The sequence below is a fragment of the Miniopterus natalensis genome, chromosome 11 (genome assembly GCF_054644295.1).
Source record: "Miniopterus natalensis isolate mMinNat1 chromosome 11, mMinNat1.hap1, whole genome shotgun sequence".
Taxonomy (NCBI): Eukaryota; Metazoa; Chordata; class Mammalia; order Chiroptera; family Miniopteridae; genus Miniopterus; species Miniopterus natalensis.
The window spans coordinates 13841929-13859163 of NC_142091.1; the positions used below are offsets into that span (position 1 = coordinate 13841929).

The following is a 17235-nucleotide window of genomic DNA, read 5'->3' on the forward strand; positions in this document are numbered from 1 at the left end:
AGTAGACGCACTGGTATATTAAAAGAGGTATTTTTAGAAAACCATACTTTAGGTAAAAGGATTCCTGGTATCTCTGGATCTCAGGAAATAAACGAATGAACTGGACAGCCATAAAGACTGAATTCAGAAACTAAAAGCTCCTTTTCCTTTCTCCAGGTTCTCAACCCTTCTCTGCTGTTGCTCCTGCTCCCCTATTGCCTTTACCCTTCATTTGTCTCAATCTGGGACCTAGAAGGAGACGATGACTTCTTGGATGGATGGTTCCCAATGGCTTTAGGATCTGGGGGTAACTCCCCTTTGGAAGAGAGAGAATTGCCAACTTTATCTAAATGTTCTGATAATCCCCTGACACTTAACATGCAAAACACAGCAAGGGGAGCAGAAATGACTAACAGGAAGGCCAAGGAGTCTGAGGATTCGGATAAAACACTGTCCTAGAATTAAGGCCTTGGGCTGGCAAATGGTCGCTCTGATAACTTGGAAGAAAGGGAAACAGCAAAATGAGACTGAAACCACAGTGCCCAACAAACCAATTTACTTTTCATCTCAGGATGAAAATACAAAAAATCAGCCCTATTCCTTTGGAGCCCCAGGGATTCGAATGCCTTCTATGAATTCACTGTTCATATCTTCTGCCTTGCTCACAAAGGGAGCCAACTCTTCTTACCCAGGATTGCTGGGTAGATCGGATGTGGTGAGAGTGCACATGCCCTTTCTCTCAGTTCATATTACCCACCTGAAGGATTATTTTCCAATGCTTTGGGAAGCTCTGCAAAAATGCACCAAGGCTCTGCCGCATGCTTTCCACCTACAGCCCTGTGCAGGAGAATGGACACTGGCTGCTGCTTGAGTTTTGCCTCCTGATGCCTCCGCCTGGCTCATCAAACAGGCATAGTGGGGCCAAAGGATAACCCCTCACAAGGGAGTGCCATGGCCGCAGGCACCTCCTGCAGCTCAGGCCGCTCCTCAGGCTGGGATGCCCGTCGTGGGCACTGCTGAGGCAGCCCGAAGCCTTTCTGCAGCAGGTGACCTGGGAGGGCTGCAACGCTGCTGCTGGGCGAGTCCCCACTGATTTTCATCAGTGGGTCCCTGAGGCGTTTTCTAACCTAACAGTGATGGATTCGGGGGCAGATTGGAATAGACCCTCAATCATGTCCAGTTTTGTGGCAGCCTTGTTGCTGGAATTTTAGTGAGAAAAGGTATCTGGATGGCAAGGACAGACAACTTCTCAGGTAATGGCAACACAGCAATCCAGTTTTGGGGGAAAAATGGAGAAAGGGGAAGACAAAGGAACTCAAGATCGCAGTGTTGCCTGCCCAGTTAGAATCGTTCACAAGGGGCGCACACCTTTTTCTGGGGAAACCAGCAAATAAGACAGGACTCCCTGATGAAGGGGTCAGTGCGTCGCCACTGTAAGAAGCCAAGGGCACGGGAAAGAGGAATGCTGAGACCGAGAAGGTGCAACGATGCAGCCTAGTTAACTAAGACGCTTTGCTAAGCCCACCAGGAGACTCTTCCCCCAAGAAATCAGAGAGGAAGTCTGCATATCTAGGATAGGAGGCATAATTTCATGTATTATACTTTAAGTTTTATATACGTACACACACATACACACACGCACATATATCATTTACAAGGTTAACCACAGGATAGAGTTATTTTAGAATTATAACTGTTATCTCCCAGTGGTAAACGTGAGGAGTAATTGAAAAACATGGAGAAACTTAAAAAGGGAATGAAGTCCTCTATTAAAGGGAATTGCCTCTTTTCATTTTTCATGGCATTGGAAAAAAAAGGGGGACATTTTAAAAAAGGAGAGCAGAGGAATATCTTTACAATTATCTTATTTCCTCAAATCTGATTTTTCTTGAGTTTGAGTATTTGCTTTGAATTAACATATGACTTACAATGTTATACAGAACCTTGAAAATCATAAGTGATTTTTATTTTCTTATATTCTAAAATTTATGTAATAAGTATATTATTTATATTACCAAAGAAAAGCTATTCTTAAAAAGTCAGTCTTTCCAAAACTCACCTAAAATCTAATTACAAAAATTATCCTCGAATGGCATGTTCAGTACTACTACCAGTGAATATAATAGTATTAGTGCTCCTACTACTGAAACCAGTACTACTATTAAACAGAGATGGCCTTTGGTTAGTAGGCCAATACAACAAAAACACCAGTCTTCGGAATTAAGACATGAGTTTAAGTATTTTCTTTGCCACTTTTCTGTGTGATCTTGTCCAAGTCACTTATCCTGAGTCTCGATGGTCTCATACGGTGAAATGGAGATAAGTCCTTACAGGGCTGTGAGAACTGAACAAGGGTGCCTGGAGGCTCAACAAACATTAGTTCCTTTACTTTCTCAAGTCCCTTTAGCCCTAATTTTTAGAAAATGTAAAAAAGCTTGCATTGGAATGAAAATAAAACCAATAAAGTAGATCTTTAATAGCTTTAATCTCACCATTGACAGTAAACTGTCATTTTTAGAGCAATTATGTTTGATGTGTGAAGGTCACTAAACAGTTTTAGTTTAAAAAACAAACAAAATAGAACCAGGTAATCAGGGGATTCAAAAAGACAATCAATTGCTTTTTTGATAACTTTCTATATATCATCTTTTATTTAAATAAAAAACTTGACCTATAAGTTTGCTATACCCTCTTCTGAAAGATTCAAGTATGATTATAAAACTTCTATGACTTTAATGGGTCACTATATCAAGCTACCCTATGATGATAAGGGTTTGTCATTTAAGTGTCTATAATGAAAAATATAAATAAAAAGTATCCTTTTAAATTAGAAAACCGTATCGTACTTGAGAACCTATTACTTCCATGTGCTGACTCACGGCATCTAGAATTCTTTCCTTCATACTACTGAAGGCTCATAATTGATTGATGCCTATTTTTTCACTCTTCTGTCTACTCAGCTTATTATCTGATTTCTTTTCCAAGGTCACTTTGAAGCTAAACTTTGTTGTAGGGATGCTAAATACTGAACATACCACCAGAAAACTAAATCATTTAATAACTATTTATCAAACTTTGTTCCAAACAGAAATTCCACAGTGTGTCTCAGAGGCCCTTCTGAGGGTTTTTAAGTGGGAAACAAAGCCCCACCTATGCCCCCCAATTCAAACAGATCTCTGCTTTTGTTTGGTTTAAATACTGGGCTTCTATGCAAGATTTGCAGGATTGTACTGCTTTAAAGGAAAATAAAAGCCTAAGAAATCACTGACTTAGGACAATGAAATATCCAACATCAGAATTATGATAGAGTCTTGATATGAAATAGTTCGCTATTACCCTCCAGTTGGTTATGGACACAACAGCAGTGTGGCCAAGAGAGTGTCTTCACAATGGGAAAGGGAAGGAAAAAGGAAAGGAGAAAGATTTCTTTGACCTTACAAGGTCCATAATTTGAAGCCAAAGTTGTTAACAGGAAGCACATCTAGCTAATCCAGATCTAAGGGTATGGTTAATCTAAAAAAGCTGAAGAGAACATACCTGTTAAGTAGATGTAAACTTGTCTTCAATATTTAAAGAAGAAAACATCGGCTTTGATCACTTTTTCCTATTTCATATAATTGGGTAACTTTTCCCATTTCTTATCATTACTAACACTAGGTTAGGTGAACTGTAATTTACTTTATTCATGTTACGGGACTACTGATGCTGCTGTTTCCTAGGTTAGGGTTAAAACAAACACATTTGAGATAACAGGGAAGTTTATTGACCGTTGGTCTATTAAAATTCATGACTGATGGCAACTAGAATTATGTACTTAGGGTTATAAAGAGATGCAGTGGAATATAACTAATATTTGTCTTTGTCAGACTCCACCTGATCTAATTAAACAACAAAAAAATCTAGTTCTGATTCTTTGATTCTTTTTGTAGTCTCTAAGGATTTCCTTTAAAACAATAAGAGAAATGGCATACCACTGCTAAGGACCTGTAATACTGATGATGCTCACCTAGAGAGAAACTAAGCTGTCTTTTAATTAATATTAAGCCCCTACTAAGTTGAGTCTTAAAACATATTCCACTGAGAGGCTATCCAAAAGAAATACAATGTGAATTGCAAATGTAATTTTCAATGCTCTAGCATAGCACATTTAAAAAAGTAAAAAGCAGTAGAAATTAATTTTAGTAATAAATTTTGTTTAACTCAATGTATCAAAAATGATCATTTTAACACATAATCTATATAAAAGTTATTTCATATATTTTTGTACAATGTTTTCAAAATATGCTATGTACTTTACATTTTGAGAACATATCCACTTGGACGAAACACATTTTAAGAGCTCAGTCGCCACATGTGGCTAGTGGTTACCATACTGGGTCGTGCAGGTCCATGGCACATAATTTCAATAAACTTCTGTTGAGGAATAAGAAACAAATCTGAATGAACTCTAGCAATTGGTAGTCTCTCCTACGGTCTAAACCAAACACGTGGACTAGCTGTCCAGGAGGGTTTTATTTACTACAAGTCAGTGCTGGACTTTAAATGGTAAAATGGCAACAGGACAGCAAACCCACCAAACAGCTGGAGGCCAATTTTATCCTAGGCCCAATGGCCTTCAATATTCAACTGGCATTGGAAAGAGTTCTCAATTTCTTATAACGTCACAAACCAGATGAGATGCATGAAAGGCTCTGTGCTTTTAAAAAGATTCACCAGAAGCTTACATCCCATTTATAGAGACTGCTAAACTTTGCTTGTATTTTATAAATATATGGGCTGTTCTTGATAGAAAGTTAAGTTATCATAACTAATGCATTTTCTTTGTTGAGATTCTAAAATATCTGGTTTCTGTTCAGACTTTCAGAAAACGACTAAAGGTTGAGCTGGCGTGCTTTTCTACATTCAGTTAACACTCAGATTTGTACTAACAGTAGCTGGTTTCTAACACATTCCCTTCTGGGGGGTGAGGTGTTAATTGTCAAGCAAATGGTTGCTTTATTTCTCTCTTCAGTACCTCTTGATTGGTATACAAAAACAATGATGTTCTTAGTTCGTCTTTCTGTCCAGAAACTGTCTACAGTTTAACCTTCGCATATATTTTTAAATATATGTAGGTCTCCTTTTCTCCAGTCTTAGTGTTCAAATCCTCCTTTAAATTTCTCTGCAGAATGATCTTTCTTAAAGGCAAATGACATGCCATCTCTTCCTTAAATTCTTTTGGTGGTTTCCTATTCCTAAGAGAGAGGCCATAAGAGCATGAATCCTACTCGCTAAAAGTGGTCCACTTAGATTATTAGCAAAGAAAATATCTGTCCTAATACTCTGCACGAACATGCACCAGTAAGGCTTACCCACCGGTCAGGAGATCTGATTGAACCCAGAAACCTGGGCTCACTGACCAAGACAGAGGGCTCGTATGGTGGGTGGTGGCGGTGGAATTTCAATAGTTTGTTCATATCAAAAAGAGTCAAGTGTCAGCAGAAGAATTTGTGCTACCGCATAATGCAGACAGAGGTCGTTACGGGGCTCTGGGTTTTTCATCCGCACCATTCTTATCTTTTATAATATTTGGTAGAAGCTAATGTAAGATATAGAGATACAATTAATTTTAAATCAGTCAGGTGACTAGCATGAAAGCATATTGAAGAAATCAAGGACTTTTAGGAATCAAAGGGCTCTGACACCCAACTGATCATGCTCCCACCCCTGATGGCTCACAAGATTGTACCTTGTTAATGATATGACAAGTCCTAAACCTAAAACCTCAGACTAAAAGAGCGCTGGACTCATTTAAGAAAAAATGTGAATTTAAACTATAGATACATGTGGACAGAGACTAATTCTGTACTCCACTGCTGAACCACCTCAAGTTCAATGGAATCACAGATTTGAAGGCTGGTAAAGCTACTTGGAGGAAATAAAAATCACAGTATCACAAGAATTTCATTTCAGAAATATGATATTAATTATGCTCTATTTCTGTATGTCTGGAATATCCATTTCATGGTACATCTACACTGTCAAGTACCTGCCCTATTAAGGAAAGAAGCGTATTTGCTGAATGACCAATTTGCTAAATTACTGAGAAGTATTTTTTTTAAAGAATTAAAATTAACTGCAGCTTTCTGTCAGGAATTGTTAGTCCAGCTCCACTAAATGTTAATTTCATTCTTTTAATGTTTCAGAAACCAAATACTTTTTGAATGTTTAACATTTTATACGCAAAAGTGTAGGGCTTTCTCTAAACTTACTTCACCGTCTTTTCTATTCCTGTGCACTTAAGTCCTCTCTGCTCCTGTATCTAGCAGTGACACACCTGTCACAAATTATGCTAGACTAAGTTCTGGGCATTTGCCTCAACTTTTGGTGAACTGCTCATTCAACAAACTTAACCAGAGCTTCTATCAAGGTGGCACATTTTAAAAAGGATACTAAATAAGCCGAAAGAAGACACATGCTCCCTCAAGGCAACACAGGTTCCCTGAAATTTCAGGACCCTGAGCTATATACTCTGGCTATGTGGCTCATCCCTGGGCAATTCTGGAGTCAATGAAAACCACTGATGATATAAACTGCAGTGAAAATTAAAACACACCTACAGGTCATAATAAAATGGACTGCTAATTTACTATGTTTGTTAAATATTGAATAAAAAACTGGAATAACTAAGTTTTCATTACATTAATTATAATTCTGGCTCTTTAATGTAATAACTGTAATTTACTCAGCACCTATGACATGACAGGTGCCTGGTATTAATTATCTCTAATTCTAATAACAAGCCTGCAAAATAAATAAATAAAGTTAAAACATATTCTTAACATATAACTTAAATAAAGTTAAAACATATTCATCTCATATAGGGAATATATCTGCTTGAGAGATCAGGAAGGAAATAAAATAGTGTTCTATTCTTAACCCCCCCCCACACTTACTTATTATAATTTATTACCATATGTATAGATTTATTATATAATAGGCTTGCTAAACTTATGAGTAGGAAATTAATTTCATAAGTAAAAGCATGTCATATTTTATGCAACATGAAATGGGTAAAATCTCTCTGAATTTTTGTTAAATTACCATTCTGGGTCTCAAGTAGACATGTATTTTTAAATGACTTCGCTACTTTATGTTGAACTTGTAAATGGCAGAATGTAAAATGTTTACTATGACTTTTTATGAGCTCTGGTACTTTCAAAGTTATGGATGTGGTACCTGGTATTGTGAATGACAGTAAAATGTTGCTATAATAAAAATTTCCTGTCAACTCCCTGGGTCCTGGAAGGCCTGAAACACTTCCATTAAGTGTCGGATTAAAGTATATGACGGAGAGAAGACCCGAATTTGCACTGTTTCACCTGTACAGCAAGGCAACAGGATGGGGCCAGAACACTGTGGGGTAGAAGTCTGCTTTCATAATGAAATAGGACGAGATTTAAAATGCCTTGATTATGCCATCTCTTCTGTACACTAAAGGTTTTTCTGTGGATAATTCTCACCATGTGGGATGAGCAATGCTCAGTGTTTGGTAAATTTTCAGTTTTCCTAGGACTTTTTATCTCCATTTGGAACTAGGTTTTCATCACGTGAGCTGACGTCAGGCTGACCCAACTGTGACATCATTTATCTAGATGATACCCATCTTAAAAATTCATTTCTACAGGATACAAGTTTTATAAAACTAAAGCCATCTCCCCCCTCCAAGGCCTGCATTTATGTCCAATACCAAATTCCCCTCTCGTCTCCTCCTTCAGAACTTTGCTTCAAAAATTAAACTCATATGCTCAGCTCCTCTCCTGTGGAGGCTCTTCCCCCATCCCCTCAGCTTATACAGTTTCATTCTTAAAAACAAAATGAAACAAAACCCTTTCCCAGCCCTTCCTTCTTTCTTCCTTTGCTCTGCCAACTTCATCCAGAATAAAGCCTAGCTCTATTCACTTCTTGACATCATGCAAGTGAGCATCTATCTTTAATACCAGATGGCATTCTTGAAGACAAGGACTTCCTGGCTGTCATGTCCTCTGAGCTTATTTTCAGTACAACCCACGGGATATTCTCTTCCTAAAGTCTCTTTCTTTTTTGAGTTTGATGCCATTTGTATATCTCTTGGTTTTTCTACCACTATGCTTTTTTCTAACACGTTTTTCATACTAATTTTCTCTTGGATCATCACTTTCTTCTACCTCCTGACCTGAGATACCCACATTTTCATCTTGAATGGTTCTCAACATAAACTCTGCATCAGAAATACCTTGGCACTTAAAAAAGGTAGTTATTTGGGTTCTACCACAGTCGCACGGGATCAGATTCTCCGAGAGTCCTGGAGGTTGTGTTTGTAAGAACTCCCTGGTGATTCTGGTACAGGGCTATGGTTGCAGGTGTTTCTCTAGGACCTGTTACACCTTCCTTCATTACTCTCTCCCTTAGCAAATCCATGGCATTTTGGCCCCACATATATCATGCTGCTAAGGTAATTGTTCACTAGTCCTGGATTATTATAAGAAAAAAAAATCCTTATGTGGTCACGTTTGGGAAAGATTAAAGAGAGGTTGTTTTACTGAAAGACCTCTCAAGGTCATATGCATACTTCATACCTCTATGACATTTAAAGCCCTCTTTATAAAAGGGTTGTTTGCATCCAAACTCATCTCCTCCCTCCTATAATCCACTCTAAACATCACCGCCAGATATCAGTATATGGCATAACTCTACTCTTGGCGTCCCCCTCCTCAAAAATCTTCGATTACCTTTGGATTAGGGACAACCTTAAATTTCCTAGCCCAGCACTCAAGACCTTGTAATATCTGGCTCGAACCTTTGTAACTGGCTTTTGTCTTTCATTATACAATAAAAAATGTATAGACTTTGAAATCAGACATATTTGGGTTGAAACTATACTGTACCTTGGGCAAATCCTGCAAGTCTCATTTGCTTAAAAAGGCAAGTAAGGCCTGGCCAGGTGTGGCTCAGTGGTTGAGCATCGACACAGGATCCAGGAGATCATGGTTCGATTCCTGGTCAGGGCACATGCCTGGGTTTCGGGCTTGATCCCCAATCAGGGGCGTGCAGGAGGCAGCCGATCAGTGACAACTCTCATCACTGATGTTTCTCTCTCTCTCCCCCCCCCCCCCTCCTCTTTCTGAAATCAATAAAGATACATTTTTAAAATAAATGCAAGTAGGATAATACAGGTTCCACCTGCAAAGGTTATTTTTGGAGAATTACAAATTGGCCCTTCTCATACCCTGTGCAGAAGTACTTGTGATCACCTACTACAAACAGTGGTCCTCAAATATCAGTACCATCATTATTAGCGGGGTACTTTTTACAAAAGGAATGCCTGGGCTACACCTTAATCTGCAGTTGGTAGGTCTGTGTGTGGACTTGGTAGGTCTCTAGCACATGTGGCTACTGAGCGCGCGCAGCACTATGAGTCCAAAATGAGGCGTTCTGAGTGTAAGATGCCCGATTTGGAGACATGAAAGAGTACCGCGAAAATCTCATTAACAATTTTTAAATTGATTACATGTTGCAATGATATTTTGGCTACGTTCGGTTAAACAAAATGCATTATTAACATTACTTTTATCTGTTTAACTTTTTAATGTAGGTACCAGAAAATTAAAAATGACACACGTGCCACACATTATACTTCCACTGAACAGCACTGCTCCAGAATGTGCATTTTCAACAAGTTCTCCAGATGATTCTGTGGCAGGTACCTTCAAATGACCTTTGAGAAACAATATATAAAATTCTAAGCTCTATAAAAGAAGAACTGATGCCTTCATATATCTTTATATCCCCAGTGTTCTGAACACTGAGCAGTTGATTATATAGTACTAATTGAACTGAATTTTAAGGCACCAACATTTATAAAAAATATTTCATTAGAAGTTCTCCATTTGTTCTTTCCCTCCCAGTTTCTAATGAATTATTTTTGAATAACATCTCTTAAATAAAACAAAAAAAATTGCCTTGATTTGTTCCCAAATCATAAAAATAGTTTATTTCCTAAAACAATTTGTGTTTTTCCCCTATGATTATTTGACTTGATGTAGAAATAGGCTATTTATCTGACTAGATTCCAAAATTGTTGAATATTACTGTACTCAAGTTCTCCATTTAAAACTAGTGGTTAACATGAAACCAAGAAAAAACGCTAATTTTTACAGCATAGTAATAGAGCCAGAAGAGAAAAAATAAGAGACATATCCGGGGAAATGGGGTCTCTATTCAGGGACAAATGGGGTGAAAACGGCTGACCACTCTGGAAGTAGAGAGACAGAACACTAAAAGAGAAACGTGTAAGCTAATGTTAGGATACAGAATAACCTTGACTTTAATGGCTGTTAGAAAAGTCACACAATTAGAAATACCTTTCAAAGGTTGTTTGGTACTAATCCCTGAAGATTTTCCCACCTACCTCATTGCCACATTGCTGCCATCAATAACTACTGGTCTCAGATTTTCTCCATCATCTGTCACGATCTCCTGCAGCATTGGAGAATCAGACCGCTGAGACTCCAGGGACGACGTTTCCCGCATCACGCTGTTAATAGTAGTAACTGTTTGTTCGGCCTCACTTTTATTTCCAAGTTTGACGAGTTCTCCCAAAATATCATTGATTAAAGCGTCAGTGCCAAGTTTGTTCAGCACCAGCTGAACCTGTTCTTCAGAATAACCCAACTTCAGTGCAAACTCCAGTTTCGTTTGGTACTCCCGCACCACGTCGGGCGGCTTCCCTTCCCGGGGTGCGGTCTGGGGCTCTTCGGGTTTCAAGTCTTGTAAGATTTCACCGCGTTTGAGGATGTGAGGCTCCAAGCAGGGAGACCTGCACAGCTGTCTGTGAGCCTTGGCTAAAAAGCATGGCTCTGCCGAAATGCTACTCAATTGTTCCGACTCGTTATCAGAATTTGTGCTTTCTTCAGAGTCACCAGAGCTCGCATTCTCTTCAGACACCTCTTTTCCTTCCTTCCCGGAATTAACTTGATCCATTGTTGGTTTTTCTACCATTGACCAAGGTACAGATGTGCTTAAATGTGGGTCAGTGCTCTCCACACAAAGGTGGCCTAGGTCATGCCCCAGATGATCCTTCAAGCCCATGAAGCTGTTCTGTGTACCTGACTCCACTTCGCTGTTTTTTCCGTATTCCTGAATGCAAAGCACTCCGTATTCCTAGAGAAAAATGTAAAACATTTAGAATTTCATATTTACTGTTTCATTTGTCTCAATATACAAGTTGAAAGAGAATTACCCAACTATAAATACCTACTTTAGGTTATGCCCACACCCTCTCATCCCTCAAACCCTAGCCAAGATAGTACCAGGCTGTTTTGCATATGAAGTTGGCAATTAGAAAGGCCATGTGACACCCCTCCGCCCCCCCCCCCCCCCCCCCCCCCCCCCCCCCCCCGGTCAACAAAATAAGTAGTGAACTGGATTTTTTTTTACCAATTTTTGTCTGGCTCCACTATATCATACTGCTTCTCAACCTTGATGGAAGAGACTTTTTTACTGTTAGAAAGGCCTACCTATGTTTCTACAGTGACACACAGAATACTATCAGGAAGAGTGTTTTAGATATGCTACGGCAGTTTATGTCTATTTAAAAAAAAGAATTCATAAAAAATTTGTAAAAATTCTTTTAAAGAGAAAGCCATGTGGAAAGAAAGGAAACATTAACTTACAATTGTAAAAGTATCATTAATTAAAAAGTTAATAATTTCAATGACAGTCTAGAGACATTCAAAAATAATTCTGCTATTGAGTTGAAAGAGCACACATTCAGCAACAGCCAACAGGAATTAAATAACTGATAAAGTCAATTATATTCCATTTAAGAGATGAATAGTTTGGCCCTAATAAGCTTTATTTTGTGAACACTGAACACAGTAACAGAATATAATTTTTAATGTTATGCTACCCTTATCAAGCACCAGGGACACTAGAGTGGAGGAAAAGCTCTCTTATTCATTCCAGGGAGTGGGGAAAAGCTCTCGTATTCTATGAACATTTATAGATAGGAAAGAAATAAAATATTTCACATAAAATTAGCAGCAAATAATTATGTACACTGAATGTTATCTTAATTTCTTAAATTTTTATGGCAGAAAATACTTCTATATATCAGATAATAAACCGTTATCTGCATTTGATTAAAAAGTCATCTTTTCTCCTACTTTCCCCCTATAAAAATGCTTTTACTGTTTAAAATGCTTCTGCTGCTTTATCGTTTTCCTTAAAGTCTATTGGGAATAATTGTTACTTCTCTACCAGGACAGCTTAACAAAATAACATTATTTTCTCCTGTGCTTCACTGTAAGGCTTATATTTACATCAGTAGTTTACTTATCAAGGCAATTCCAGTGTTATATCCATGGATATAGTATGCCAGTGGCAGCTCAATTTGAGACTGTCATAAAACATCTATTTACACAACCTAAAAAAAGATATTGGAAAAACAGTTCATTCTAAAGCTCTTCAACATCTTATTTACACTAGAAAGGAGCTATTATATAAACGTTAAAAAAAAATGTTAAGTGATTTTCTAAGTCACACATTTGAATACATACTTGCTGAACTTATTAGAGAGTGAAATATTGCTACAAAATGAAATAAATTATATTAATTATGGTAAATACTAGAGAACATGGCAATCTTTTACTTGATACAATACACTTAAAATTCTTTCAGTGTAGAACTCCTACACACTTCTACCAAAGTTTCTTCAGATTTTATCCCTTGAGAAGACAGACGTTAATATCACTGTTCTACTAATGTAGCCTCCATTAGTTTTAAAGAAACAGCAAACTCTCCTGGCTCCTGACTATACAACTGATAAAAAGAAATATTCCTTAGGCGAGCTCCATATACATTGCTTCATTATGAAACTGTATCCATTTCAATTTTTTTCTATTAATATGGATATGCATGAGCCCAATTATTTAGAATTAAAGGAATTTTGAAAGCAAATCTTTACACTCACTGATTTATTAACTACTGTAATATACTGATGCCATAATGCAAGTAACAAATCACAGCAGCATCCTAATAAAGGGATACAGTTAAAAGAAAAATCTGCACTGTGGCCTTCGTAGAGCTCCCACTGAAAGTATTTTAAACAAGAAAAACCTATTGGAAGCTGGGCTGCCTGGCAACCAGAAGCTGGTTGCTAAGCTGCACTCTTTTAACATGCCATCATGAATGCTAGCACAGTGAAAGAATAATTTGGTATGAACAAAAGCCTATAAAAGAGACTGGGACTTAAGTGCGTCTGGTTTACCCTCAGAGAACAATGCAGCTGCCAAACCGATCTGGAAGCTCCGACATCATTGTTCTGTAAACCCCACAATCTGCTCTGACTGCAGGAAGTGTAGTTAATGGGCAACATTTTTGATCTCCCCTGAAAAGTTTGGGTTTTGCATAAGTGCTGTTGTGAGATAATTCTTCAAGATAATAATTCACTGACCAAATCCCTAGACTGAACTAGGAGATATTATTTTAATTTTGAGCAGTAGCATTTTTCTTATGGGCTGTTTCAAACAAGACAAATACTTTATGAAAAATACAGCCAGTGGGGAAAGTTAAGATGAAATGTTATGTTTACAGCATAAATAAAATTTTTATGTTTTTCAAAGAAACAAAACCAGATACTGTAAAGCTTTTAAACCGAAAATTAGCCACACTAAAAAGTATATAAATCTTTATATATCACCTTCAGTTTAATATAAAAGTGTTGGTGACACTATGTAAATCTGCTATATACTTTTATTACATGACTATGATACAAAAGAGAGAAAAATGAGATTGTCAGTTGTTTGCTTTTTATATTATTAAACCAGATAAAACTCATTTGTATATGAACATATTTAGTGAATACTACACACCTTTAACTTGTGGCAATTCATGCATAAGTGCTGTTATGAAATAATTCTTCAAGATAATAATTCACTGACCAAATCCCTAGACTGAACTAGGAGATATTATTTTAATTTTATATATGCCATTTAACCCAAAAGTTTGAAATAACTGAGCTAATATGATTTTTAATACTAAACATAAATGTAAGCTTGATCTAACCTATTTTTTAAAAATTAACATTTAATTTTGTTGCAAAATACTTTTTCTTTTAAAAGACTTTGGTTTAACTTTTTTTCACACTGAGAGGCCTCTCTTCATCTTCCAGATTTCATTGGTTACCTCAGAGAAAGTTATTCAATGTTATCTTGTCCTAAACAAGCAGATAAATAATTTTTAGTACCTATAAATCAACATGCTAAATATATAATAGTACAAATAAGGTCAACTGAGTTCACTTGCCAGGCCTACAAACTTGAAATAACCTGATTTGTATTGACCCAAACGGTAACGACTTATTTTTTAAACTTTAACCACTAAAATGCTTCCTTACCCACTTGTAATTAGTAAAGGATTGCCTTAATATGGCCCTTTAAAAAAAAAGGAACCTGGCAATATCTTGAAATCATTCAATAAAAAATTAAATGTTAAGATTTAAAAACTGATAAAAATATTTTCACATGTTGCAGTACTTGTCAACGAATATGTAAAACTTACAAGTAATGAAAAGAATCTTAGGATAAAGAATGGCATATGATCTTTTGTTCAATGCCTTAAAAATGATCAATATAATTTTGAAAAAGAAAAGATAGTGAAGACTCTCATAACAACATCACAAAATTTATTACACGTAATGTAGAAAATACTTTTCTCCTTAATTTCCAAGCCATTTATTAGACTTTTAAGTTCTGTATTTACTCAAATGCAAGCATATATAAGTCATCTGTAATCAACTATTAACTAATAAGGGTAATTTTCCTCAGTTCATGAAGCAGCAAATAGACAAAGTTTCACACATAAAGTAGGTCAGAGTTTATACTCTGACAGTTATCAGAAAACTCCAAGAAATATGGCTTAATTTTTAAGTTTTATATCAGGAATCCATTATAACTGGTCTTTACATACTATATTCATGAACACAGGAAGTATTGGGCAAAAATATAATTGTCTGAAAACAGATTCCTACACTTATAAAGGTATAGATTTCCTCCAGATATTGTACTGGAAATAAAAACAATTTTTCTTGCTAAAGGCCCAATAAGTTAAAAATCAAGTAATATTATTTGTTGAAAAAGAACAAAATTTTCATAATTTTGTAGATGATGATGAAGTATAATATTTTAATGGCCAAAAAGAAACTTTATCTTAGCAGGTTAATAATATAATGGCTGTTTACTCGAAATTTGTTGCATATACACAAACTCCCCATTTAGTGAGACTTTCTGAGAGTTCTCATTAGATAACTTGGATAACCCTTCTTCTCGAATCAGATATAATTTATCTTATAGTCTAAAGAGCCTCATATTAATCAAGAATATTAAACCATAAACTTGTTAAATCAGTTTGTTTGTTTGTAATGTAAAGTTACAATGCCATAAAGTGGGTTCTGGTTGTTGTCCAAATGGTAATACTAAGAGAACAATGAAAATAAAATAATGAATATGTAATAAATACCTACTGCTGTACCCTCTGTGTATTTAATTACCATTGTATTTCGGGGAGTGCGGTTGTCAGCATCCCTCCCCTAACAAAGGAAGGATGTCCCTTTGAACAGATTGGTTAATGCTCCAGGGCAACAGATGTCTACTGGAACTGTGGGAGACCAGCAACTGGTGGCCTGCCCATCTTCTGAAAACTTTCAATAGACTTATGCATATGTTCACACAATAGGGCATGTGGTAGAAATGAAAACCTCTTTTTAACCCTTTATGCTCTTTCCTTCTCTCCCAACTGAGAGATGAAAGTCTTTGTCTCCTCCTCCCTTACAGGACTCTTGAAAGCAATCGTTCTTGAAATGACATCTTCAATCTAATATCTGAAACTAGTGCAAGGAAAGAAAAAGATGGGAGAGAAGAAATTAGTAGCTCTAAATGAACACTGAAACTTCTGACAAAGCAATTGGATGCTTAATCATCATCTTTAAAACAAGCTGTTTGAAACATCTATTTATATCACTCCATCTTCCCAAGCTAGGTTTTTAAGACAATGGAAAAATCTATCTAATCTTACTATCATTTTACAGCACCTAGGTCTGACAGGGACACCTTAAAGAAGCCTAAGAATGTGACAAGATAAAATCTAAATTCATTGTTTATAGAAATATCAGAACAAGTTACAACTTATCTTTAAGTACCAAATGATTACATGCCATGCCTAATGCCTTGCAAAATGCTCATGAAGCTGTAATTTTAAAATTCCAGAATTATAAAAATGTAAAAAATTTTCACATATTTTCCAGAAATAATTTAACTTTCTGGTATTCTAGCACTCTGTAGTAATTTGTAGGCTTTCATTTGAGGTGCTTTCTATCCTTTACAGAGTTCAAGTTAATACTATGAATATTTACTAAAGTTTAACTTCCAAGGCATGAAGTAGCACAGATACTCACGTTAGCAGGGAAATACAAAGACATTGGTTTCTGAAGCAGCTTCAGCAGTAACTCCTTAACACAATTTTAGCTGCAGACTTCCAGGCAGGCAAGAAGAACAATGAATGGCTGAACAGATGGAACGGCAATGTCTCTGCTTAACCTACTACTGAGTGGAGTAACAGCCAATCATAGGCCAGAAAGCTCACAATTAGTTGGCCAGGCAGATGCAAACCAACCTCAGCACCCTGCGTCCAGGTTTTAAGATAAGCAAGTTGATGTCACTCTTGGGGTCTGCCCCAGGCAGCATGTGTATTAACGAGGGGTGTGCGGCAACAATAGGCCATACAAAGCGGACTAGTAGGCAGCTGCTCTTGGAGCGCAGTCATTAGGGAGCAGGCTGCCAACGAGAAACACCTGGCTTGGGCAGGCTTCAGCTTTTCCTCTTGTTTCTAATGCATGAAACAAAGAAACCAATTATATTTAAAGTAGCAAAAGTTGCATGTTCCCCAAAACTTGGGGCTATACTCTAGTATAGCTTTTTGTTTTTGAAAAATAAAGAAAATGATGTGTGTCAAAATAGCAATTAAAGACTGCAGCAATCCCTTTTCTATAATAAATGAGTTACTGATGAAATGAGACAGATTATAATAAAACAATTTCCCTGGAAATTCTGGGATATCTAAAATATTGGTAAGTGTTGATTTGTTGCAAGACAATAAAAAGGAAAAAAAGGGATGATGAAAATAACATTGCCCCAAAAAAAGGTTTAAGAGCTTACAAACAGAAATTACTTTAAAAAGTAA

General features: G+C 36.8%; 1 protein-coding gene across 1 annotated transcript in view; it reads right to left on the minus strand.

Moving 5' to 3' along the window:
* The window catches only part of ZC3H12C (zinc finger CCCH-type containing 12C), a 58481-nt gene that overhangs the window by 18113 nt on the left and 23133 nt on the right, over positions 1-17235 (minus strand). The window contains exon 2 of the mRNA XM_087821557.1: positions 10409-11160. Coding sequence (XP_087677683.1) covers positions 10409-11088 — 680 coding nt within the window. The 5' untranslated portion in view covers positions 11089-11160. The remainder of the gene's footprint in view (positions 1-10408; positions 11161-17235) is intronic.